The sequence below is a fragment of the Manis pentadactyla genome, chromosome 4, assembly GCF_030020395.1.
Source record: "Manis pentadactyla isolate mManPen7 chromosome 4, mManPen7.hap1, whole genome shotgun sequence".
NCBI classification, from domain to species: domain Eukaryota; kingdom Metazoa; phylum Chordata; class Mammalia; order Pholidota; family Manidae; genus Manis; species Manis pentadactyla.
In genome coordinates, this window is record NC_080022.1 from 144,628,271 (window position 1) to 144,654,958 (window position 26,688).

A 26,688-nucleotide genomic window follows, 5' to 3' on the forward strand; every position below is an offset into this window, starting at 1 on the left:
TAATTTACACCGTTTCCGTTTTTTATTTTGAATTTCAATTACTTAAAATTAGACAAAATTAAGTAAAATGAAAAATGCAATCCCTTTGTTGCATTAATCACCCTCCAATGCTCAACAGTAACATGTGGCTAGAATTCTGAGCTCGCCGTCTATGGCCCTCTCCTCCCAGGCTTCCCTCTCTCACCTTCCAGCTGCCCCGGTGCCCTTAAACTCTGTCCTCTATCTTTCATTCAGTAAGATTGAAGGTTTCCATCAGAGTTTCAGTGGCCTCGTGAGGCACCTGCCCTCAGGTTAAAAGCTAAAAGATTCACCCATGCCACTCCTTGCTTCTTTCTTATGACAGCTCCTGTTTGATTTCTGCCTGCTTTAGGTCATTTTCCAGATACTTGTTTTGTTAGATTCTGTAGAGTTTCTAACTGTTACGTGTGAAATGACTATTCTGACATGCGGGACATTCTACCCCACCTTTACCAGAAGCAGACTCTCCTCCAAGTCTGATCTGTTCTTACTACTCCTCGCCCCCAGTCCTGCCCCTGACAATCTGTGCTCTAGCCATATTCAATTATTTGGAGTTCCCTGAACAGGCCTGTGCTGTCTTGTCACTGGGCCTTTGTATACACTTCTTTCTCTGCCTTCCGCCACCCCACCCCAAGTGCTTTCTACTCATCCTTCAGGATTCAGCACAGATGACACCTCTCCTGGAGATCTTTATTGGTCAGGACTGATTCAACTAACAGGAACTTTCTTGCGCTAACAAGTCAAAAGGGAGAAGAGGACTTAATATAGGAGTCCAGAGTTATCCTCAGGGAGTTCAAAGACAGAGATCCAGCCCCGCCTTAGAAAACCAAAAGCAGGCGCTTCATTTCACTGGGACTTTATCTCCATCTCTTGTACCTCTTCTCTGCCCTCTGAGGGGCTCTTGGAATCCCACTTTCTCTCCCCCAGCAGCTTCCTTCCTGCCTCCTGTTTATTTCTCTTTCTTCCCCTCCACACCGTAAATTCCTTGAGGGTAGAACTATGCCTTTATTGATTTTCTTATCCTCAGAACTTAGCAGAGGACAGCCATCAGAGCTCATGGGTGGTAAAAAAGAGGCAGACAAGTAAACTAACCCCTATTATACAACCCAGCAGAGCAGGTTGACACAATGTTTTCAAGGTGCTTTAGGAGCCAGAGGAGGAAGCACCCATGTCTCCATCTGGGTAGTCAGGAAGCCTCAGAAAAGACATCCCAATGATATTGCTTGTTCTCTGATTGGGGGATCCCATAAAAAGCAGACAACATCTTAAAGATCCTCCGAAGCCCATGGGTCTCCACTGAAATGCAGAGAGAACACCCGACATCTGTCTGCATATTGCTCAAAGGAACAAAGAATCACAGAGCAGAGACCTTGGTGGTCCAGTTCTCTAACATTTCAGCCACTGGAGATTTCTTTCATTTCCTCTCCCCCATCTCCAGACCTCTGAACACTTTCTTCCCTCAGTCTAGTGTTTTCCTTGTCCTCTTCCTTTCGACTAACCTGTAAAGAGCTTTAATTTTCAACATCGCATTCTGGAGAGGAAGGAGGGTCCCCTCTCCTCCTTAGTCAGGGTAAACCCTGTTGCCACCTGCCCCCACAGCAGCCTGTGCTTCTCCTTCCCGACCACTCTCCGCATTGTCCTGCCCAGTGTAAGGGCTGCCTTCCAGCAGTCGGAAGCCTGTGACAGCAGGACCAGATAAACTGGCTCCTACCTATTCTCAGGGCTTGGCACAGAGCCTGGCACCTGGGACGTATTCAAAAATATTCATTGCTTCCAGTGAATTGCAATTATTTCTACCTCATCAGAAAGAGAAAAAACCTTGGCACGGAAGTAGGGAAGTGAGCTTTCCAAGCCTCAAGGCCAGACCTGGCGTGCAGGCTGGACCGCTCTCTGCCCTGGGGTCCCGGGAGCTGTCTCCATGGCTGGCTTCCCTCCAGGGCATGGCTGTGATGAATGTGGGCACCATTTTTTTGTATTATCTAGGCTTTTATTTATTCTAAATGTGCACAAAGATGGGACTCTCATAAGAAAAAACACCGTTTTTGAGGAGTGAGAAGTGGATGTTTTTAAAAATTATTGTCCCAACTTTTTAATTTGAAAATTTTCAAATCTATAGAAAATTTGCAGTAATAGGACAATAAAGACACCCACCTATACTTCATCTAAATTCATCATTTGCTAACATTTTGCACAGTGGCCCACTTTCTCACTCTCCCTGTAAACGTGTGTGTGTGTGTGTGTATGTCCTTTCGTATATAAACACAATACTCTATACATATACATATATACATACACTCACTTTTTGCTGAACCATTTAAGAGTCAGCTGTGGACTATTATTGCATTTTACTCGTGAACACTTGAGCACGTGCCCCCCTAAGAATAAGAGCATTCTCCTACACAAATAGAGCGTGATTATCACAATCTCACAACACTATTAGCTAATATACATCCATACTCAAATTTCCCCAGTTAGCTCAATTCTGTCCTTTATATCTGTTTTTTGTAAATCCAGGATCCTATCGAGAATAATGAATTATATTTTGTTGCTTCTTTAATCTCCTTTAATCTGGAACAGTTTGCACACTGCTTTAGCTTTCATGATATTGACATTTTTGAAGAGCCCGGGTCAGCTGTTTTGTAGAATGGCCCTGATATGGATTTGTCTAATTGTTTCTTCACAGTTAGATTCAGATTAAATTTTTTTTTTCTGGAGCAAGCATACAACTTGTGTAATGCTGTGGGTATGGATCCATTCCAGTTCCCTTATTTCAGATGTCCTGGGCCTTAAGGACATGTGCCAGGTCCCCAAGACCCCCAGAGCTGGGCAGTGGGGAGACCTAGGAGCCATCAGGTCTTGGCTGCCATCTGCAGGGCCCTCCTGCTGGGCAACCCAGGCTGAGGTGAGAACTTCTCCTCCCCACCAGGAGCTCCAGGTGGCCAGTGGCCAGCCGGCTTCTCGGCCAGTGGGTCGGTCACCTGTTGCTGTGGTCACTCTCTGTTGCGGCAGCTGCAAGGGGAACAAGAGAGAGCTGACGGGGTGGCCATGCCAGTGCGATCCTGCTGGAGAGAAGGGACAGCAAGGGGACAGTGGCACAGCGACAGGGGGAACCAGAATAAAAGAGGGACTGAAAGGGAGAGAAAAGGAGGGAAAAGCAGAGTGAGAGACACAAAAACAAAGAGAGACTCAGACTCTTTTACCCAAAACAGAAAAAGAAGCATCAGCGGACATGCTTTACTAACACTACCAATCTGAGGCTCTTTGGCTTTGACATTTTAGAAAGTGAAGAGTTTGTGTCTACGCTGGTCAGACTCAAAGGGCACAAGCGTTTCTCCCAAGGAGCCATGTGGGATCACCTGCGCAGTCAGTACTTTTCCAAACTCCACTTCTCCTTGGTGCACCAAATCCAGGCCCTGCACCAGAAGTATCCTGCTCTTTTATCACAGGACTGTCAGCAGAGAGGGAAGCCTCCACGTGACCCATCTGGGGGGTAGGGGAGGAGCGGGAGAGAAGCAGACAGAAAGGAGGACCCAGAGAAAAGAAGGGCACTAGAAATAGCCTTCCCTCTGGGAGTGGGAAGGAATCCAAAATCCCAGCAGCTGCCCAGCGGGGGTGACCTTAGCTCATACTAACAGGCCAGGGTTTTCTCACAAGAAAAGGGACTTGATGTGGAGGGGTGGGACGGAGTGGAGGTAAAGAGAAGATGCTAGGCTCTGGACTCAGTGGGATAGAGAGGGGAGGATCTAACCCACGGTCCTGCCAGGATGAAACTCCTGCAGATGCTAATGGGGAAGGGCTGCCAGTAGAGGAACTCAGTGTGCATGGAAAGGACTTTCTGGCAATAATGTGCACTGTCTGTATTTTTCTTCGGTAGGGGGAGAAGAAAATGGAAAGAGTGCAATCAGGAGTCATAACCTCAGATGCAGGGCCCACGGAGAGCCCCAGTGAAGAAGCCCCTTTCTGCCCTCTGCCCTTGGTCAAAAGATCAAGCCCCAGGACCTGCATCTTACTGAGGAGGTTGAGGGGTGTCAAGGGGCGGGAGAGGACATCCCGAAAACTCTCCAGCCATTCCCGCTGCTCCTTCTCGCTGGGGCAGGTGAAGATGAATCTCCGCTGAGGAGTGACGATGGTGAGGCCGGCCTTCCAGCGATTCCCTCGGGTGCCCTTGGGCAGGTCTTCATATACCTCATACCCCTGTTCATTGCTCCCGAGAAAGACCTGGCCCTGTTCAAAGGCATCCTGCAAATAGAGAACACATGGTCACCGGAGGCCACACCTGGGGCAGAGGGGCACCTGCAGCCCTGACAGCCCCCAAGCTCTATTTTTGAAAAGGGATGTGTGGGGAGAGGATGGGAGTAGGGTACCGGGTCTCTGTTGGGGATTTCCTCTAGGTGGGACCGGAAGCTGAAAGGCTAAAACCATAAAATAAATCATACCAGTCCTCTGCTAAAATGATGCTTCACATTTGTGGAGCACTTATAATGCACCAGGAATTCAAGTGCTTTACATGTAGTAACTCATATACTCCTCATAGCAAACCTCTGAGGAAGCCACTGTTATCATGCCTGCTTTCTGGAGGGGGAAACTGAGGCACAGAGAGCTAAGCAGTCTGTTCAGGGCACACAACTAAAAGTGGCAGGGCTGAAACTGGAGCCCAGACAGCTGAGCTCTACAGCTCACACTCCTCATCACTCCACTCCAGACTCCCGGTTAGAAGGGAGTCCAGGAGACTGGAGGACCAGGAACATCTGTTTAATGACATTGACAACTTTTGGATACACGTAAAGGACCTCCTGAAGGGGAGGGGAGGGAATAGCTTCATGCACTGGAGACCACTTAGAGACAGGCGAAGGCAGAGCTACGTCCCCTATGCCAGGTTTCTCCAGCTGTGTAGCCTCTCCATGGTCCTTGACTAGCACTGCTGCCAACTCCATCTGGGGGTGCACGGGGAGGGGCTGACAGTGGCTCTTACCAGTGGGTTCTTGTAATAGAGCAGCCTCCGCTCCTGGGGATCCAGGGCAAACCATCTTTTCTTGAAAGGTTCTCTCTGCTGCAAAAGAGGAAACCTGTACCAGGGTCGGCCACGCCAGGGAGCAGAGGTTAGAGGCTTAGCCTGGGCTAGGCCACCAGAGCCAAGCACCATCCGGCACAGTAGTCAGACCCCCCAGGATTCCTCCCTGAGGTGTCAGAGCTCTGAAGGCCCCCTACCGCCCTGCTGCACATCACCCTGCTGCCTCCAGGCGCTGCCCCTGCCCTGGCTGGAAGAGGCCTTTCCTCTTCTCAGGCTGTAGACAAGAAATCTCAGAGAAAGGAAGCTGGAGAAATCAGAAGTGGCTACTGCTCAGCAATGCAGAAGGCGCCGCCCCACCAAAGTGTAACCAAGGTCAGGGGAAAGCAAGCCCCAGGCGGGAACCACGGGGAAGGGCTGTGCCGCTGCTCGGTGAAGGAGGAAAACAAAATGTGCAACCCTTTGACTAGTTTTCAGGCTGTCCCAGGTCTCCTTCCACACTGATTGCCTAACACCTTTCACTGTGGTCTTAGCCATCCACTAAACATATTAACACCATAAAAAAAAAGCATGGAGTGCTGTGCTTTGGGAGTTGTTCAGGCCTTAGGGTGCTCCCTGTGCTGTTCCTGCCTCCCCTTCCGCCCTCACGACCACCCGGATCTGCTCCAGCCTCGCCTGCCCAGCATCTGGGCTGAAATGTCCTGGGCAACAGGCGCCTCGCCTCCACCCTGCTGGAGGCTGCAGGAGGCACCCAAGTCTTCCCTTCCCCGCAGATAAGCGGGAATGAGTAACTCTGGGGGATGGGACAGGTTTAGCAAAGGAGAGCAGAGGCCCAGGTGGAGGGAGAGATGCATGCCGGGGAAGGGCATGCCCGGTGGGCTGCGCTGGCCCCTGTGCCAGGTGTGTAGGTATGTTTTCTTAGACCAGTCACTAGCCCGTCTCACTTTGATGGTCTTGGCAGGCCCCCAGCACACAGAGCACACAGGGGTTCTGGGGACAGCAAAGTTGTCCCCCAGGGAGGCCTTCTTCACCTCTGCTTCCCAGGAGTAGGATGGAAGTCAGTTAGAGGCAGTTAAGAGTGCAGAAGCTGACGGTGATGCTGAGAAGAGGGAGATGCGCGGTGATCCAGAGAAACCCCGGCAGCCCCGGTCACACACCTGCTAACTGGGCCCTCCCCGGCCTTCACCCCGGGAACTCACACACACTGGTTTACTTCCCTTCCATCTTCCCACCCGCCACTTCCCCATTTTCCTCCCTCCCAAATTCTGCCCCACCGCCCACTGGGACAGGGGCCACCTAAGTCCTGCAGGAAGCGGCGGAACGTACCCTTGGGCCAGTCTTCTCCATGAAGCCTTGTTTGAGGTAGTTCCTGGTGATGAGAGGCGTGAGCTGGGGGAACAGAGACATACGCTGATCCCCTGACTCACACCCCAGGGGCCCAGAGTTCCCGCTGAACTTAGCTCCCCGATAAAGGGGAAGTTGGGAATGGGGAAGGATGTGTGCTCTTGGTCCACAAGGTTATATTTGGAATATGGTATGGATGTAATATTAATATTTCAACAGAGCCAGACGACAGCACCCCAGATGTCTGCAGAGCTTCCCAGCATGGCAAATCTTCAGGACCTAGTCTAGGACTCCTTCAGGAACCACAGGAGGTGGCACCGAGGAGACCCTCCTGGTGTCAGGGGCATATTCTGAAGGTCTACTGTGTGTCAGGCTCTGGGTACAATTCTTAATCACCCTGTGAGGTGGATATTATCATCCTTGTTGAGTTTGTGCAGAAACCAGGCCTCAGAGAGGTGGTTATGATTTTTCCCAATGTCGTGTTGCTGGTGGGATGAAGAGCTGGGCTTCACACCTGGGGCTGATGGGCAGCAGGCAGACAGTGTTCCTACCACTACACCATGGTGCTAAAGCATAAACGTGCCAGAGCCCTCGATCAGACCTGGTCGTGGGTGAGCATTCTGACACAGGGCCACAGGATGGGGGGACAGAGTGGGCAACTAGAGAAAGGGGACCTGAGTTCTAGCTCCAGGTCTGAGTTCAACCAGCTGTGTTACCTTGGTAAGACCTTCCCTCTCTGGGCCTCTTTCCCTCACATGATGTGGAGACCAGATTATGTGATCTCTAGGATCCCTTCCAGCTTGCCATCTATGCTCTGAGAAGTTGGCAGAGATTGATGCTGGCCTCAATCCAGGGGACCAAGCCGGCAAGTCCAGAGCTTCAGATGACAGCCCAGGCTCCCGCGAGCAGGGGTTCTCCCGAGCTCCAGGCCCAGGGCAGGGGCAAAGGGGAGTAGGAGTGGGAAGTCTGAAAGGGGCCCAAAATGAGCACATATGCTATACCACTCCCCCTTCTCTAACATACACTCTGTCGGCTCCAGTTCCTTCATTTGGAGAAAAGACAAGAGTCTCAAACTGCTCAATAGTCAGCCTGAGCCAGGGCAGGGCTGGTCTAGGCCCAGGGAAACACTTAGAAGAAGGAAAACTACATGGCGGGAGGCTACTTACTGAACCACAGATGCCTGGGCTCACTCAATTCTCATAATAGCCCTGGAAGGTAGGTATTGTCCCCAGAGTGACAGATGAGTAAACTGAGGCTCAGAGAGGTAAGATGACTTGCCCTAAGTAACACAGAAGCTCCTCTGACTTCGGAGTCCATGCATGTCTTAGTACAGGACCACAACTGCTCAGGTTTCTGGAATCTGGATCCCTACACATGAGCCAGGCCTGGATGATTACCTAGAACCTCACATCATGCAGAGACACAGGGGGAGGAAAGACAGAGGCAGGTGGGGAGGAGATTGGGGGTAGATAACTGCTGACGATGGAGGATGAGGGAGGCAAGAGGATACTGAGGACTTTGGCCAGTTTCTTCTGCAGGAGTCAGCAAAGTTGGAGAGCTGGCCCAGATAAACACAGCCTAGTCTGCACTTTGTCCTCTGGGCCCTCCGGTCAGCAGTCCGCACTCCCAATGCCCTGCCCACAGGGGAGTTCTGGCTGCTGACTCTGCAGGCCTGGAGGGCTCTGACCCAGGCCTGGCTGGAACTGTTCCAGAGAGTGGCCATATCGGTACACTGCTCAGACTGGAGAGGACCCCTGTTCTACACACTTAGCTCCCTGCAAACCTTGGAATTAAGGAACAATTAGATTTCAAGGGGGATCTAAGAGTTTGGAATAAGGAAATCCCAGGATTAACATGGTCTGTCCACCTACCTCCAATACTCACAAAAGCCTCTTAGAGCAGGGTCTAAAACAGTCACCGGGCCATAGCTGGAAGGGACCCTGAGATGACCCAGACTAACCGCCACCTTACAGGTGTGAACACAGATGCCCAGAGAGGTGGTGTGACCTGCAGCAGTCCCACAGCTTGTCATCAACAGAGCATCCACAAGAGGCCAAGCCAGCTGGCTGGGGGCAGCGTCTTCTGCCCCTCATTATGCTGGCTTCCCTAGACAAGCCAAGAGGTATAGATGGATACCCCAGATGTCTGAGGACAATCAAAAGGAAGTGCTCAGGTTCACCATTACCTTGGCCATGAAAGGTAGCCTGTTCCTGGTAGAATTGTAACAGGGAAGATCCTTTTGCCTTCCCAAGACCAGAGCACAAAAGCACAAAGGGAGGGCAGGGTGAGCAGAGCAACTTCAGTTATTCTCTTGACCTCCCTGGGACTCGGTTTCTAGTCAGTAAAATGGGGGTAACCACCCCTAACTGCCTGCTATGAGGGATTACTGGATAAAAGGGATTGCAAGATAAAATGGGCTCAAAAGCACTTCATAAGCAGTATGTTAGGGATCATTTGTACATTTTAGTGGGAGAAGGAGTCAGAGAGGGATGCCCAAATCCTGAGCCCTTGACACTGTGCATGGTGGCCGTGCACCCTGAAAGGCAAGAACCTGACCTACTTTTTGGAGGCTGCCTTGTCGTGTGGCCACAACCTCCCAGCCTCCCCAGGAGAGAGCCTTTGGTTTCCTCTGAGGTACCCCACACCTGTCCTCAAGGTCTAGCCCACAAACAAACCCAGGCTGGCCTCTGAGTGTTTTTTTAGGTCAATTGACAAGGAGAGAAGGAGGTGGCAGAGAGGAGACTCAGAAGTAGGGGTCCACATTTAGCTCACCTCAGACTCCGGTTGCTCAGGAAAGGCCATTTTTAGGTACTGCAGACGGGCTGCACGGAGGGCATTGAACCAGTCCACTATCTCCTGCAGAGAGAATTTCAAAGGACAAATGGCAGGCGGAGAGATGGAGGAGGGGGAGCTGAGTCTGGTGACAGGAAGCTAGCTAGTTTGGGCACATTCATTCAGCACATGCGCACACCCCATGCTTCCCTTGGGCCTGTGGGCTGACCCCAGGCACCTGGGAGGAAGAGGCCAGAGCCCAGGGCCTCACCCAAGCAAGCGCACAGCCCCTGGAGATCTCGTTAAATTGTAGATGTGGAATCACTGGGTTTGGGGTGGGCCTGATTCTGTATCCCTAACAAGCTCTCGGGTGCTGTGATGCCCGCCGATGGGACCCACTTCACGGAGCAAGGGTCCTCAGCTGTCAGAGACCAGCTTTCAGGTGGGCAGGTGCACCCGGGATGCTCCTGCACAGCAGTGCTCATTGCCTGGAGTGCAGCTTAGGCCAAAGCTGGCTTGGACCTTCTACTGTCGCTCTGGGAGAGTGCACCCCTCATCTCTCCCTTGGTGAGCCGTGCATCTAGCTGGGTCTGCTTCTCTCCAATCAGTCCTCCTCATGGCATCAGAGTGATTTCCTAATTGTAAATCTAAATGAGTCTAGCTTAAAGTCTTTTCCACTACCCTCAGGAGAAAAGTCTAAATTCTTTAGGGTGACTTTCTCTGCTCTCTGAACTCCTTCCACACAAAACCATTTGCAACACCCCCCACCTGACCCCCCAGTACATGCTGTTTCCTCCTCCTGGAACACTGCCTCACCCACCTGTCTCCCCTCACCTCACAAGCATCTTCTACCTAGGACATGCTACCCATCCTGGAGGCTAATTTAGATGCTGTCGGAGATTTTTGCTCAGCCCAACCCCTGCTTCTGTGAGAACTGCCCCACCCAATGTCACCTGCCCATCCCTCACCCAGAACTGCAGTCGCCTTGGCTGTGATCCGCCCCCTTCTTGGCCATGGCACCTGGGGCCAGGGCTGGACCAATGCAGAGGCTGGACTGGGCTTTTCAGATTCTTCCTCCTAGGAATCTGGAACCCGGGAGGCTAAAAGACTTGTTCAAGTAGCTGCAGGGCTGCTCTTTGATGTAATATGGCCACTGAGAAACTCATTTGAATATAGTTATAAAACAATGAAACGTAATTACCCTTTCTCTCTCACAGGTCATGTACAGCAGGCACGCAGGCCTAGCATTCTGAGTCCTGGGCCCTGTCCTGGGAGTTAATAAACTTCTTGGGTCTCAGGCACTAAGGAAAAGGGGCCATCCCAGAAAAGACCCATCCAGGCCTCCACTTTTTGGGGACCCTGAGGCCAAATCCAACCTGCATCCATGTTTGTTTGGCTCCTGAAGTTTTGTTTGTTTCAATTCTTTCTACAGGTTTTCCTGTTGGCCACAGCCTGATAGCTGTCCACATCACTTCGAAATGACCTATCCGGCTCCTACACACATGAGTGTGCAGCCCTGCATTTATGCCTGCTGGGGCATCACGGGTAAGAGGAGGATGGCCAGGTCCAGGTTGTCAGATGCTCCACAACTGGGCAAGTGGCAGCAGCCAGTACCCTTAGTGTCAGAGCCCCTGGGCACCTCAGCAAAAGCTCTTGTGCCAACGACTGGCATAGGGAGCAGCCACAGGGATCCAGCTGAACAGGCCTTGGGGCAACAGCAGAGCCCACCAGGGACTGAGAGCCAGGGATCTCCTCCGAGTTGTCCAGACCACACAAGCTTTACCAAAATTCTGGTAAAACCAAGGGAGGGAGTCAAGAAACACGACCAATACTAAATTTCTTGCCAATCTGGGGAATGGTGTCCTTGAATTTAGAGAAGTGGGACATTTACTTGCACCCCTGGTGTTCTCTCTCTCTCTCATGCACACACACACACATACCCTACAGTTTCTGACTCTAATCCCTCAGGAGGCCCAGCCATACTTCTTGCCCTTAAAAGAAATACTCCTGTATCTCTCCCATTCTTGCCCCTTTCCACCGGTTTGCATGTCCTTTTCAGCATATTCCATAATTTTGAAACAGAAACTCCTTCCTCTGGAAAGCCTTTTATTTTGGTATCATTAATCTTTTACATGAGGAACATTATATTTACTAGTCTCCCCCCTTCACCAAGTCTCTCCCACAAAGCCCATTACAGTCACTGTCCATCAGTGTAGTAAGAGGCTATAGAATCCCTACTTGTCTTCTCTGTGTTGCACATCCCTCCCCATGCCCCCCACCGACATTATACATGCTAATCGTAAGGCCCTCTTTCTTTTTCCCTGCCCTTATCCCTCCCTTCCCACCCCTCCTGCCCAGTCCCTTTCCCTTTGGTAACCGTTAGTCCATTCTTGGGTTCTGTGATTCTGATGCTGTTTTGTTCTTTCAATTTTTCTTTGTTCTTATACTCCACATATGAGTGAAATCATTTGATACTTGTCTTTCTCCGCCTGGCTTGTTTCACTGAGCATAATACCCTCTAGCTCCATGGAAAGCCTTCTGAACAGCCCCCATGCCCCCAGACTAGGCCACTTATGTGTCTGGTGCACGGCCCCACCCCATCACAGGGCTCAGTGCCTATTTCCTCATCTGTCTCCCTGCAGAGACTGTGAGTCCTCGAGGCCTACCCACAGCTCTGCCCCATGCACTCCCATACACTCGAGAACTCGCACATGACTGACTGAAGGAGTGAATTCATGAAGGAATAAGTGATACAGATAGGAAATTGCTCACAAGATTTTACCTTTTATATGTGCCACAATCATGAGCAAAGAACAGTAGTGGCTGATGTTTGCAGAGCACTTCAGGGTAAGGAAATGCTTTCACATTCCTGCCTCGTGGTCCCTCAACCCTCAACCCCTCTGGGAGGTGGGCGTTCTAATCCATAAATGAGCAGCCTTAGGAAGGACAGGACCTGTCCCAGTAATACAACTAGAAGTGGCAGAACCAGCGCTCCAGCTTCTGACTCCAAACCCCCGCGCATCTGACCACATTCCCCGGAGCTCTGCCTGCACTATGGAGAAAGCATGAAGCCTGCTGGGAGGACGGCCCAGGGTCACCATCCCGGTGCTAGGGCCCCTGGGGGAGATCTGGCCTCTGTGTCAGGCTCCTGGTTCCTGCCGCCAAGGGTTCTTCCTCCAGCACAGGCACAGGGGGGTAAGTGGGTGAAGGGCTCAGCAACCATTGGCTCTGTGACCCTGTGTAAGTTACTTAACATGTCCATGCCTCAGTAAAAAGGAGATAAAACATTTCCCAGGTTGTTTTGAGGATTAGGCAATGATGCATAGTGATCACCAAGGACAGTGCCTAGCACAGAATTAATAGATGCTCGTAGAAGGTCAGCTCCCTCCTTTATGGGCTGCCCCACCCCTCGCTAAGCATCTCTGTCCCTTGCCCAGTCACATGACTCTGTTCATTCTGATCCAGCTTATTCTTTTGGACCTGGACTACTGGGCTGCTCTTCTCTGACCAAGCTGATTTCCTGGACCCTTAAGCAGTGCCTCTCAACTTTAATGTGCATAAGGATCCCCTGAGGATGTTGTTAAAATGCAGTTTCAGCAAGTCCAGGGTGGGCCTGAGACTCTAGTCCTAACAAGTTCCCAGGTGATGTTAATGCCACTGATGCAGGACCACACATTGAGAAGCAAGACCGTAGAGTGTCCCACTGCCTGATCCATTCCTCCTCCCATATTCAGAATCTCTGGCCCTACCTGGATTTGCCCTCCCTGGGGCATAGTCCCTTTTGCAAACCAGATTCCCCTTGGTGGCTGCCCACTGTCCAGACACACCCTCGGTACCTGCCATATTCTTCTCTCTGATCCCGCTCTGCCTTCCTCAAACCTCTCTACCTCAGATCGGAAAGTGACAATAGATTAAGGCAAACAGCAGCAGATAGTCTCAACAGCAGCTGACCAAGGGAGTCAGTGAGCTGGGCCTGCATGTCCTGGGGTGCAGGGCTGGAGGCTGGTGAACTCACCTTCCCACTCTCGTGATACACAAACAGGTTCCTGATGTGGCCCTCTTTCCTGTAGGTGATCTGCAGCCCGTGGGGATTTCCTATCTTCTCTGTTTGGAACGTGGCATTCAAGTCCTTGATGCTGATGACAGATTTGGGGCCTTTACCCTGAAAGAGAGGAAGCAGACACTCAATACGCTGACAGCAGGCGGTGTCTCATCACCTTCGCCAAGGCCTCTTGCCAACAGATAACCAATGTGTTACTCTTCATGGGTCTCAAATGCTGTTGCTCTAACAGCAAGATGCACGGCAATTCAACGCCTCTCCTGGATTCAGGCATCCCACCATTCCAGCTGAATCAGACTGACCTCTCTGAACAGGAAGCACGCTTAGAAAGCCCTTAATTCAGGACTTCTCAAGCTTTTTTGGCATACAGCTGTTTTTGAGGCAAATCGTCCATGGAAGCCAAACAAATAAAGCAAACCGATACTAGCTGGTGTGGGGACCTTGGTGCGCCCCCTCCCACAGTCCACCCTCCGTCCCCAGCAGAAGGGAGGGGAAGAGTGCTTTTCTTTCTAACCGATAGGAGAGAAAAATGATGCAAAGTCTCAGACCTGTGGGAGTCACTAACCACATGTGGCTACTAAAACTGAATTTAAATAAAATTAAGCCAGTTCCTTACTCACTCTTAGCCCCATTTCAAGTGCTCAAGTAGCCACTGTGGCTAGTGGCTAGGGTACTGGACAGGGCGGACACAGAACATTTCCATCACTGAAGCAAGTTCTACCGGACAGTCTTCTCTAGAGGGAAAAGTGGTTATATTTAGTAAAAAGGTGAGTGTTTTGCTTTGACCCACGATTTCACATCTAAGAATCTAGCCCAATGAATTAATTGTATTACTGTGCAAACATGTATGTCAAAAGATATTTATTGCTCTGTTGCTTATAATAATAGTAATGGGGGACAGAGGAGGAGGAGGAGCATGAAGGGGGGAAGGGAAGAGAGGGGAGAAATGATTTAAACATTCCTTGGATGATAATGGATTAAAGAAATAAATCATTGTACATCCACATGATGAAATAGCACAAAATTTGTTAAAGGATAATTTGGATCAGTATTAGTAATATGAAAAAATATTCATGATATCTGTGAGTGAGAAAACCAAGCCTCAGAATAGGATGTATATAGGAACCTACTAATACAAAAATTATATACACATACACACAAAAATATATGTACATTATATATTTATATACATACACATATGATGTATATATATTTGAACATGCACAAAAGTATAGCCAGATTTACACCAGTACTCTTAATAATGGTTTCCTTGAGAGATTACTGGAAGGCTTTCCTTTTAAAATATTTACCAAGAGAAATACTAAAAACACAGAAAAGTACATCTAACTTTGTCAATATTCTTCCTAAAATTTTAAAAAGGAAATTTAATGTTACCAATAAATCAAAATCCTTTAACCACTACTCACTCTATCCCATTCTCCTCCACTCCTTATAGGCAATTATTGTCAGGAGTTTGGTATTTATTCTTCTAGTTCACTTTTTATACACATACACACACCTCTATGAATAACATCGTATTGTTTTATGTGGTTTTAATTCACATAAATTGTAGCATACTGTATGTATCATTCCATATCTTGATGTTGTCACTCAACATTACATTTTTACATCATATTATTATTTTGTATGTTATAGTTCTATTTATTTTACAATAAATCAGTCTAGTTTTCTCTTGTAAATGGCCACACCAAGAGGTACCCGTCTATTTTCCTGTTCACAGACACTGAGATTGTTTCTGGTTTTTTGCTATCCTAGGTAATGCTATGGTCAGCTTGTGTCTCTGGCACACATATGTGAGATCTCTCCGGTCATAGTGTATACTGAAGAGTGGAATTGTTAGATCACAGGTGCGTGCATCTTCGACTTACTGGAAACTGCCCCCTTATGCTGCTGAAAGGCTCACCACTGTGGCTGTACCAGTATTTACTTCACTATTGAAAACTGAATAGCATATTCAATAACATGATAAAGAGGAAGCACAAAGACGAGTCCCCCTTGCCCCACGTCCTCAGCCCTGCTTGACGCCGCCAGATCTAAACCTGTTTGCCAACATGATGAACATGACATTGGATCTCGTCAATTTTCATGTAATCAAATTTACTGAGGTATACTTGGGAAACAATAAATGGCACTCATTTTGAGTACAGCTTGAGTTTTGATAAATGTATATACCCATGTAAGCACCACCACAATCAGAATATAGAACATCAGTATCACTCCAGAAGAGTTCCCTCATGTCCCTTTGCAACTCCAATCCCACCTAAACACAGGCAATCACTTACCCCCTTTATATTCATACACAGTAGTTCTGCCTGTCCTGGAACTTCGCATAAATGGAACTATTTAGTCATTCTGTATAGGTCTTCTTTTGCTCAGAATAATATTTTTAGTTTCATCTACATTGTTGCATTTATTAGTAGTATGTCCCTTTTTATTGCTGAGTAATATTCCATTCTACAGATATACTACAATTTGTTCATTCAGTTGTGGATGGACATTTGGGTTCTTTTCAGGTTTTCATTACTATGAATAAAACTTCTATGCAACATTTGTGTACAAAGCTTTTTGAGGAGTGAGTGGCTGGGTTATATGATTATATGGTTAGAGTGTATCTAACTATTAAAAATTGCCAAATGGTTTTCCAAAGAGGTTGTTTCGTTTTATAGTCTCACCAGCAATGTATGAGAGTTCTGGTTGCCCCACATCCTTGCCAATACTTGGTATTGTCAGCCTTTTTAATTTCAACCTTTCTGGTGGGTGTGAAGCAGATCTCATTGTGGTTTTAATTTGCATTTCCCTGACTGCCAGAGAGATTAAGCATCTCCTATATTTAACAGGCATTTGGGTTTCCTCTTCTGTGACTGGTTAGTCCATTTCCTTTGCCCATTTCCTTAATGGATTGTCTTTTTCTGCTTGCTTTGTAGGGTTTGGTTTTTTAAAAATGTGTTCTGGGTATTAATATTTTGTTGTTTTGAAATAGTTCCTGTGTTCACTTTCTTTATATTTACTTTTTTATATTACCCAAATTTTTACATAAAAATAAGTTTCCTTTATAATTTAAAAAGTTTCCCTTTGGGGAAAGAAATTATAAAGGAATAAAAGCAACTCATTCTATTTTCTGATTGTTTTATACTTAATAGGGTTAGGATTGAGAAACAGATCAACTTTTTCCAACCCAGGATAAGACCCTCCTAGAAGCCAACTCACAGCGTGGCTGCTGAGGTTCGGGGGTACCTCCTAACTGCAGTGGCACATTCTCTTCCTGCCTTTTGTACCTGCCCCATTTTTCAGGGCTTTAAATTGAAGACTGAGAAGAAATCCCTTCTCTCACTTGGAGGGTTAATACTCTTCATCCCCCATCATTTTTCAGTTGGCCTCAGGCGATAACTGTACTGGATAGGCCTGGCATCACTCTGGCCCACCTAGGAAAGCCACAGGGGAAACAGATAAGGATTTCTGTGTGTAGGAGGTGGAGTCAGGTGGAGGCCAAAGTGTTCAGGATTTGTCCTTCTCTTACTATGTTGGGGTCTCCTTCACATTCTCTCTGGAAACTGCCCACCTTTCTGTCCTCTAAATACTGGAATGTCCCAGGGCGCAGTGTGGTTAATAATCTCCAAAGATGGCTCTTACCAATTCCTCCCCTCCCAGTATGCAGAGGCCATCTACCCATGGGAGGTGGAATCTATATCCCCTCTCCTTAAATGGGGCCTGGCTGCATGACTGGCTTTGGCAAACAGAAGACAATTCCTAGTCAAGCCTTTAAGGGGACTGGCAGAATCCCCCTTTGCTTGAGCGAAGCTGGCTGCCATGCTGTAATGAAGCTCAAGCTAGACTCCTGAATGGGGAACAACCAAACAGAGAGACAGAGGCCGCACGGAGTAGCCAAGGCACCAGACATGGGAGTAAAGACCTCCCGGGCCTCCTAGGCCCGCCCAGCCACCAGCTAAATGCACAAGGTGAGGGACCCAGCCAACGCCACATGGACCGCCCTGGAGCAGCCAGGGCTGGCCCAAATTCTTGACACAGGACTGTGAAGAATAATAAATTGATGTTTTAAGCCACTGATTTTTCTGGCGTTTGTCACTTAGAAACAAATAACTAAAATACTCAGTCCTTAGACATCTTTTCTCATCTATCCACACTGCCTGCTTAGGTGATCCCAGCCAGCCCCATTGCTAAACTAGTCTACAGGCTGATGACTCCAGCAATAAACTCTGCTCAAACCTCCAGACTCATACATCCAACTTCCTTCTAAGTGCCTCCACTTAGATGACTAATAAGCACCTCACACTAAAAACTCTAGGTCATCCCCTTAGGGAGCTAAGTCTTTGCCATCTCAGCAAATGGCAAATCTATCTTTCTAGTTGTGGAGGATAAGAATCTGGGAATTATCCTTGATTCCTCTTACTTTCATACTCCACAGCCATTTCTTCCAGTAAATTCTATTTGCTCTGCTTCCAGATTTCATGCAGAATCTGACCACTTCTAACCACTTCCTTTATCACCATCCTGGTCTGATTTACCATTATTCCTCACTTGAAAATTATAATAGCTTCCTAGCTGGTTTCTCTCCTTCCACTCTTGCCTTCTGCCTCAACCCAGCAGCAACCAGAGTGCTCTTGCAAAAAGTTTAAGTCAAATCACATCACTTCTCTGCTCAAAACCCTCCTGTGGCTTCCCATCTCAGAGTAAAATTCAAAAAGCCTACATCTTTTTGTAAATCATATATCCAGTAAGGGACTTGTATCTAAAATATGTAGAGAACTATTGCAACTCAATAATAAAAAGACAACCTAATTAAAACACGGGAAAAAGATCTGAATAGACATTTCTACAAAGAAGATACACAAATGGCCAATCAGCGCATGAAAAACAAAGTTTGACATCATTAGCCATGAAGGAAATGTAAATCCTGAGACCAGAAGCTTCATTTAATTCATTGTTGTGTCCCCAGTGCCTACAATAATGTCTAGCTATACATCTTACTGTGCTGATGGACAGTGACTGCAATGGGGTGTGTGGCGGGGGACTTGATAATATGGATGAATCTAGTAACCATAATATTGCTCATGTGAAATCTTCATGAGATTGCATATCAATGATACCTTAATAAAAAAAATAATGTCTATGTCTAGCTATAGTAGCTGCTCATAAACATTTCTTGAGTGTATGAATAAATGAAGTCAAATCAAATGATCACTGAAAGCTTCATCGTGGACCAGCCTAGCTGATTTTAGGTGACCAGAGGTGTGTTTTTTTAGTGGCCTGGGTTGTCTGCATAACCAAAGGAAGGAGCAGCTGTGGTACCTCACCTTCAGTGGATGAGGTTACCCACAAGACAAGGCACCGTGATTAAAATGTAGGCCCCAGTGGAGGGAACCAGCACTCAGGGAGGGGAGCCCCTGCTGCTCTGGCTGCTCACCTCTTCTTTAGTATAGTACTTCAGGAGGCCTTCTCTTGCCAGGAGGACAAACTTCCTTCTCAGAAACTGTGCGTTGTCCCTTCCCCGCTTCCACAGGAACCCTTCTCTGTTACCTTAGCCACCAAGGAGGAGAAAGAGTGAACACCGGTGTCCTTAAGACAAACAAGCAGCTCAGAACCTCGGAGGGCCTCAGGGGTGAATGAACCTCAAGGCCTCCACCTGCTGCTAAAATGTCTCGAAACTAACCTAGCTACTTCAGCTGCAGGACATGGGGGGTCCCGTCCGGGGCCAAATTGGCAATGTCTTATGATTTCAGTTGGGCTCACGCCAAATTTCCTTGGCTGTTTCATAAGAAGACATAGTAAACCCTTACGTAGGCTAAGCCCTGAGAGACTGGACTGATTCTGAAAGAGGTCCATGTGGTCCTGTCCAACTTCACACTGACATCAGCTTAATGAAACTCGCCAGAGTTCAGGAGTAATGACCGCTAGGCATCTGCTCGCTGAAGAATACCCGGTGCTCCTGGTAGCTAGGGGAGTGGAGGCCTGGCTGCCTCTCTTCCTCAGAGTGGATTTGTGCACATTGCTCTTTGGGCCAGCACCAGCTTGGACCCAGAGCAGCTGAGTAGAAACTGCTGCAGGTCCAGGGCCACCAAAGAGGCTGTGCCCTACAACAAGGTGGAAAGGAAGGCTGAAAGCCAGCCCTTGTGCCTTACCAAGGCTTGTGCCCTACCAGGGGTTACATTAGCCAGAAGCAGGGGTGCCTTTTTCTGATTGGTGTGCCTGGTAGCTGAGTCTTCCTGCAGTTTATATTAGGACTCTACACACATTGCAAGGACTTGAGACAAATATGCCTCTTGGTCACTCCGCCCATAAAACCCCACCAGCCAGTGTGCTGCTATTTTGGAGGCAGAGGAGCCCACACCTTGGCCTCTGAGGCCACAGTGAGGGTGGCAAGCATCCATAGGTTGAACCTTGTTTCTAATACTCAGGCACTGTTTTCTAGAACTCATTAAAGGATAGACTTCAAAAGATGATATGTCATATGAATTCCCTGATATATGGAATCTAAAAAACAAACAAAAAAGAAATAGACCCACAAATATAGACAACAGACTGTTGGTTACCATAGGGAAGGGGGTGGGAGGATGGGTGAAATAGGTGAAGGGGCTAAAGAGGTACAAACTGCAAACAGTAAACTAAGTTAGATGTAGGAATGGAAGTACAACATAGAGAAGTTAACCAATAATATTGTAATATCTTGGTATGATAACGGGGTAAGTACAACTGTTGTGGAGAGCATCTAATAATGTGCACAAGTATCCAGTCACTATGTTGCACATCTGAAACCAACATAATATTGCATATCAACTTTGTGGCAGTTAAAAAAGGAAAGAAAACACTAACTAGAAAAAAAACAGATGATGAAAATAACTTTACCTGGGGGTGAGATGGTTTTCCCATCAGCCATAAATTCCTGTCTTTCATACTTAGCTCGAATCCATTGTTCCTTTAAAACCCTAAAAAGACAGAGCCTTTGGTCAGCTGTGTCTGATGCATCCTCTCCCCACCGTGATTTTCTGAGAGCCTGCAGCTGAAGGCAGGAGTGTCCCAGCAGCTGTCTTACTGCCTGCTCAGGCTACCCAGGGCCTCATAGAGTTGGTACTATTAAAATTTGGGGCTGGATAATTCTGTGTTGTGGGGGCTGTCCTGGGCACTGTAGGAACCTTAGCAGCATCTCTGGCCCCTACCCACTGGATGCCAGTATCACCCCTCCCCAGTTGTGACAACCAAAATGTCTTCTGACATTGCCAGTATCCTGGGGAAAAATATTTCCCCCAATGGGCTATGTGAAAGCCACAGGGCTCTTCCAACCTTGAGGTCAATGAGACAGATACCAGCTGTCCCGGATCACCTACCCTCCCACTGCGTGCTCAGGTGCATATGCAGCAGAGCACGTGAGCTCCTCCTGTGGCCTCCCCCTGATATCTGGGCATGCTACACTGGACAGAGAAGTGGTCTGAGGGCTCAAGCACCTGGGATCTGGTCCCACTCTACCCTTTATTCACGGTGTGATCAAGAGTAGGTTACTTAAGTCCTCTGAACTTGAGGAATATGCCAATAATATTATACCTACCTAACCTCAGAGGTTTAAGTGTATATGAATGTATATAAATGTCCCTGCTGAGGGTGGCTGCACCTCTGTCCTTCCTATAGTCTGATCCCCAAATCCAGGCAATCCCCCTGTGCCTGAGCTGGCTTAACCTGCATTCCTGTCATGCACAATCAAGAGCCCTACCTAATGCCCCGCCCTCACCCCCAGCGCATTGAGGAGAGTCACAAGCCCACCATGGGACGTGAACCACAGAAGCAAAGCTGGGAGAGGGGCTGGAGACTGGTGCCCCTGGAGATGGAGACTTCAGACGACTTCTAGAATTGTGGGGAGGAAGCCGTTAGTGTCCAGCTACAAGTGCAGGGCTGTGGTGGGGTCACAAGCCATCTGTGCGTGGGGCTGGCAGAAAGCCTAGCGCACAGGTGCTCACCAAGTGCCTGTTCCTTTCCCCTTAGCAGATGGCTGAGGGGCAGCGGCGAGGCAAGGTGAGGCAGGCCCTCCCAAGGTGAGGCCAGAGACCAGGCAGCATTCTGAAGCTGACACTGAGACATGGATTAAAACTAGCATGTCAGCTATTTTATATAATTATCTCATTCAGTTTCTACCACCTTGCAATGATATAGGCCTCATTATCTGCATTTCAGAGATGAGGATGCCATGAATTAGAGAGATCTGGTAACCTGTCCGGTGAGGCTGAGTTCTTGGGAGCCAAGCTCAGCCTCAGGCAGTCAGTTCTGCAGAGGTCGGGGGTCACTAGGTACCAGTGTCACACTGACTCCTTACCTCCAGGGGACTGGAACCCTCCTGCTACTTCACAGCCGCCCTCCTCCCGCACCCGTTATACTGGATTTTCTCCATGCCGTGGTGTGTGCCCTCAGGTCCTGTTGTCACCTGGGTTGGTTGCAGCCCTGCCTCTGTGGGCCTCAGGCGTTTCAACTGTATCATGGGGATAATGGCCGTATTTATCTCATCTAGTTGTTGAGAGAATTAAATTAATGCACACAAGCATTTGGCACAGGGCCTTGTGTATAGGTAAAACTCAATAAATATTGGTAGCTATTATTATTTTTATGGTTATTATTTAGGGATCTAGGGCCTAGGCAGCTGCTTTGGGCTACACTGAGCCCATGTGGGCCAACCCTAGGCACAACACTCCCTAGGAAGTAAGTAGAACATTTGTTCTACTAACATACCAGCATTTCTCATCTCTGTCAGGTTAGCCACCACCAGTATTAACTGAGGCTATGAGGACATCAAGAGGCAGAGGACCAGACCGTAGAGAAAATGTCCCATTTCATAGCAGTGGAAACTGAGGCTCAGAGAGGAGAAGTGACAACCCATGCAATAAAGGTAGAGAGGGGCTTTCTCCACGACAGTACCACATGCTTTCCTGGACCCACATGCTACAGGTCCACAGAAGAGACCACCGCCAGCAAAGGCACCAGAGGCGGGGAGGGGTGGGGTAGCTGGGACCAGGGAATCGCCCACTCACATGCAGTCGTTGGCTTGGGGGATATAGTAGAATGCAGGGACTCTGGCTTCGTACTTGGCTTTCACACGGAGGTTCCCGTTGTGGGTCATAAACTGCAAGACAGCAGCCACTGGGGTAATATTAGAACTTGAAAAAAAATGTGAAACGAAACCATGGTCTGCCCAGAAGGCCATTGTTTTCACTGGCTTCTACGCTGAGTCAGGAGACATGTCCTACCGGACTTGGTCTCCATACTGCTAGGAAGCCCCAGCCTGGAACAGTGAGGTGCTATAATAACCATGCCCCACACGGCAGAGCATTTACACACACATTAGTTCATCTGATTCCCTCAACCATTTTAATATTACCGTCCCCTTTTTAGAGATGAGGAAACTGCGGCTCAGAGAGGTTAGGCAACTTACCCAAGGTGACACAGCTAGTAAGTGGAGAACTGGGATTTAAAACCAGACCCAACTCCAGAGCTCCTGTTCTTTCCCACCCCACCCACAGATGGCCAGTAGCAGTCCCTGCAAGTCTGCAAGTCTGCAAGAGGAAGATGTAGCTGGAAGAAGTCAGGGCCGGCCCCCAACTCAGGTCAGGATGATCACTGGGCCCTTTTGACACCTGAGACATCCAGAGACAGACGTGCCAAGAGTGGCTCTGGCCAATAGTCAGCACTCAGGAACAGCAGTGGCATAGTTGGGGTGAGGGAAAAATGTCAGGTTTTTAATCCACGTTCCTCGGGCAGAGTGAATCCTATTCTCCCCCTCCTCAGGGGCCACTGGGCTGTGTTGCAGGATTTGGATTCACATCCCATTATGCTATATATTCACTGAGTGGCCCTTGGGCAATACCTAAACCCCAGAACTTCAGGGACTTCACCCACAAAATGAAAATATACTAGGGGAATTATAAGGCACAAAGTACAACCTTCAGGTTTATGTGCTGGTTTTCTGGCTTCCTGTCTTTCTCATGCACTAGAGTGTAAGCTCCATGTGGGCAGAGACCTTATCTTGTTCAACGCAGTCACCTGATACCCAGCACACAGTAGGCTTACAGTAACTGTGTCACATGAATAAGTACAGCATTCAGCCCAATGGCCTAGTGCAGTGCCTGGCCCTGAGTGGGCACTCAGCAAACACGGGCCCGCCTCCCCAGCAGTCCCCAGAGTCCTAGGCCAACGAGCAGTTTAGAACTGCCTGCTCTCTGAAGGTTTTCTGATGATGACGGTATTATCACCTAGGCCGAAGATGTCCTCCATCTCGGTAGGTCAGGAGAGCAAAGTGGTCTCCTTCCTGGCTCCAGGGACTGGAGAGAGACTGGAGACCATGAATCAGTATATTTCTGTTCCAGTCCAGGACTCCAGACCACAACAGCAGCTGTTAAGGACTCCTTATGTTGTATCTGCCTTGAGCCCACATCTAACCCTCCCAGCAGCCCTGTGAAGGGGTAGTAGTATGCCTATAGTACAGATGTGGAAACTGAGGTCCACAACTAGGGTTAAATAACAAGTTTAGGGCTTTCACAGCTTGTTAATAAGCAAGTGATGGAGCTAGGATTTGAACTTAAGGTCTCTAAGCCGCAACTCTGATAGGCTATGCATTTTCCCTCGCTGCTTATTGTTCCTCTCTGGGCCTCAGTTTCCTCCCTCGTAGAATGGGAGCGCTCTGCCCACCTCCCCCGCCCCAAGGCTCTCTATGTGAGTTCCTTGCTACCTCCACAATACTGTCGTCCCAGAAGTCAAGCTTCACGGATTTAACTTTGCTGATGTCTGGGAAGTTGCGGTGGATGCCGGAGCAGTTCAGACAGATGAAGATGCCCAGTTTGTAAGAGGCCCAGTCCGGATCTGAGGGGTAAAGGGCAAGGAGGAAGCTGAGTGGAGAGTCGGGCAAGGAAAGCAGGGCTAGGTCGGGGGCGCTGGGTGAGGCAGGGCTTGGCAGTCAGGACGGTGCCCAGCTCTGCCCAAGCCGGGAACCTCTTTTCTCTTGGTTTCCCCACCTTGGGTGAACCAAGATACCAGCAATGGAATCTTCTGGTCAGCCCACTGGCCAGGGCTCCGTGGCGACCAGGATGAAGATCTTGGAAGGAGTCCCGCGCATGGGGAAGGCGCGATGTGGAAGTGACAGGACTCCGGGGAACCGAGAGGAGAAGGCAGAGGGAGGGACCTGCACCGAGGCGCCGGGCTGGGGCGTTGCAGGTGGGGAAGTCTGAGTCAGGGCCCCCCCGGTGGGCCGGGTCGGAGCGCTGTGGAGCAGGAACGCCGGAGGACACCGGGGAGTCCGGCGGCGGGGGAGGGGACATTGGACAGGCAGTTGGCTCTGGCCCGGGGTCTGGGATCCCTTGGTGTGTGGCATGCTTGGGTCCGAGGGCGTGCGAAGTAGCTGAAGTCGTCAGGGACCGAGGTCCGGGTGGGCAGGGTGTCTGGAGTGGGTGGTGAGCAGGGTGGTTAGGGCACCCGGGTCCGGGATCTAGTGTCAGGGTCCAAAGACGTGGAAAGATCCGTGTCAGGGTCCAGACTGGGGAGGTCAGGGTGCCTGAGTTCGGGTGGGCGCGGTATCCGAGGTGCAGAGAGCAATGGGGGGTCCAGGCGGGAGCTTGGGTCCGGAGGTGTCCTGAGAGTCACGCCCGGGGTCTAGCGGGGGGCCTGGGACAGGACAAGACCTGGAAGGAGGGGAAGGGTCTGGGGGGCCGGGGTCGCTCTGCGAGCCAGGGCTGCCCGCGCCGCCGCCCGCTCCTAGCGCCGCTGCACCCTTACCCGCCGCCCCGCAGTCGGCGCAGAGCGCGTTGCCTGTGCCCGCCGCCTGCAGCAGCTCCAGCAGCCGCTTCTTGTTGCGCTCGCGGTCGCCCATGGCCAGCCGGCCGGAGGGCTCAGCGGGGCTCAGCCCGGCCGCCCCCCGGCCCGCGGGCGCCCAAGGCGCGTGCGCTCGCTGCGCAGACGGAGAGGGACCGAGCCCGGCGCCTCCCGCCCGGCCGCGCCCCGCCAGCCCCGCCCCGGCAGGACCTTCCGCCCCGCCCCCGGCGCGCCCAGCCCGACCCCGGCTCGGCGGGCTTGGCCCCCAACTAAGCCGGGCACCCAGGGCAGACTCCCGAGCGCGGGGCTTGGAGTCGTCCACGCAGACCCGGGATCAAATCCTGGTCCGCCGCTCGCTAGCTGCGTGACTATGGACAACCTAGTCAACCTCTCTGGGCCTCAGTTTCCACGTCCGTAAAAGCAGAATGAGGGCACATGTCTGCGTCTCAGGGCTCCTTGGATCCACTTCGGTTAAAGCGCTCTCCTGATATAGATCTTTCACCTACTTAGAGACAGAGATATTCAAATACCGCCGCCTTAGGAAGCCCTCCTTGATACCCAGTCTCCAGTAACCTCCCCAGCATCTGGTCCTCCTAGAAACCTTTATAGCTCCTCCCTTTGACCCTGAGTACTTTATCTACCTAGCATTACAGTTACTTATTTATTTATGTTAATTCTCCCACCCGCGACACACACATGCCCACACTAGATAGTTTGACGTCAGTAGTTTTATTTCTGTATCCCACATAGCTCCTAGAAACAGCACCAGCACATTTTTAGAAGTACAGTAGTAGTTGCATGACTCTGAGGTGTGGGCAGGGCCTAGGTAGTTTTGAATCTGGGCATTTCATTCATCTCGACCCCCCCCTTCGCTGTCCCTCGTTGACACCATGCTCAGTGACCCCCCCCCCAGCTCCTGGTAAGGCACACACTGCACATATTGCCACCCCCTCTGTAGGTGACACCCACCTGTTATACGCATATGCTTCATGCACACAGGTGTTAGGTTTCCATCCGGATGGACTGCCGCTGGTGTCCTAGCTAACCTGCTTGCACATCCAGTTCAGCACACATGCGTACCCTCCTCCCCACCATAGGGCAGCATCGTCTATTGGAATGACTCCAGGAAGCTAGGCTTTGCATCTCTGCTCTGTCACTCTCTGTGTGGCCTTAGGCAAGTTCCTGCACTTCTCTGGGCCTTGAATGCCTCATCTGTAAAATGGGGATTTTGAGATCCCCTAATAGGGTGGTTGAGATATGCTAGTCCATGGCACACAAAGCCCTCAAAACACCATGGCTTCCTCTGCCCGCCGGTCAGCTCATGGGATGGGGATCGTCACTTGGAATGCTGTGTGTCATTTCCCATCTTCCCCAGCGTGGAGGAGGTCAAGCCTCCATTCCCAGGGGAGGGGATCATTACCAAGAATAACCATCCAGGAGGGTCTTGACTGTGGTGGGTGTGCCCTAGCTAGAAGCAGCTCCAGAGGCACCAGTGAGAGTGCCCAGAGGGGTCAGAGGACACGGAGCTGTTTACCAAACAGGCCAAAAGACGATTAATTTCCGCTGCTTCAGATGAAAAAAGGGACAGAAATAAACCTCCCAGGAGAAAGATGGGAAAGGCAACCTAAGGTATGAGGGCAAGGCGGTGCAGGGGGGATGAAGAGGGGAC

At 49.8% G+C, this 26,688-nt stretch overlaps 1 protein-coding gene and 1 long non-coding RNA gene across 2 annotated transcripts; one reads left to right on the forward strand and one right to left on the reverse strand.

The window, feature by feature from the left end:
- On the reverse strand, nucleotides 1-25,185 carry ADAP2 (ArfGAP with dual PH domains 2). Its single transcript, XM_036914233.2, has 11 exons — nucleotides 24,984-25,185; nucleotides 23,944-24,074; nucleotides 22,250-22,341; nucleotides 20,085-20,164; nucleotides 18,646-18,758; nucleotides 13,158-13,304; nucleotides 9,143-9,226; nucleotides 6,353-6,415; nucleotides 4,991-5,068; nucleotides 4,029-4,257; nucleotides 1-3,027 (listed from the first exon to the last, which is right to left on the reverse strand). Exons 1-11 carry the CDS (start codon nucleotides 25,075-25,077, stop codon nucleotides 2,993-2,995), a joined length of 1,146 nt encoding a protein of 381 aa, XP_036770128.2. The 5' UTR covers nucleotides 25,078-25,185; the 3' UTR covers nucleotides 1-2,992.
- LOC130683477 (uncharacterized) lies at nucleotides 5,075-10,355 on the forward strand. Its single transcript, XR_008997233.1, has 3 exons — nucleotides 5,075-5,401; nucleotides 6,590-6,704; nucleotides 9,506-10,355. It is a non-coding gene; the product is annotated as an uncharacterized LOC130683477 (long non-coding RNA).
- Nucleotides 25,186-26,688: the final 1,503 nt, after the last annotated feature.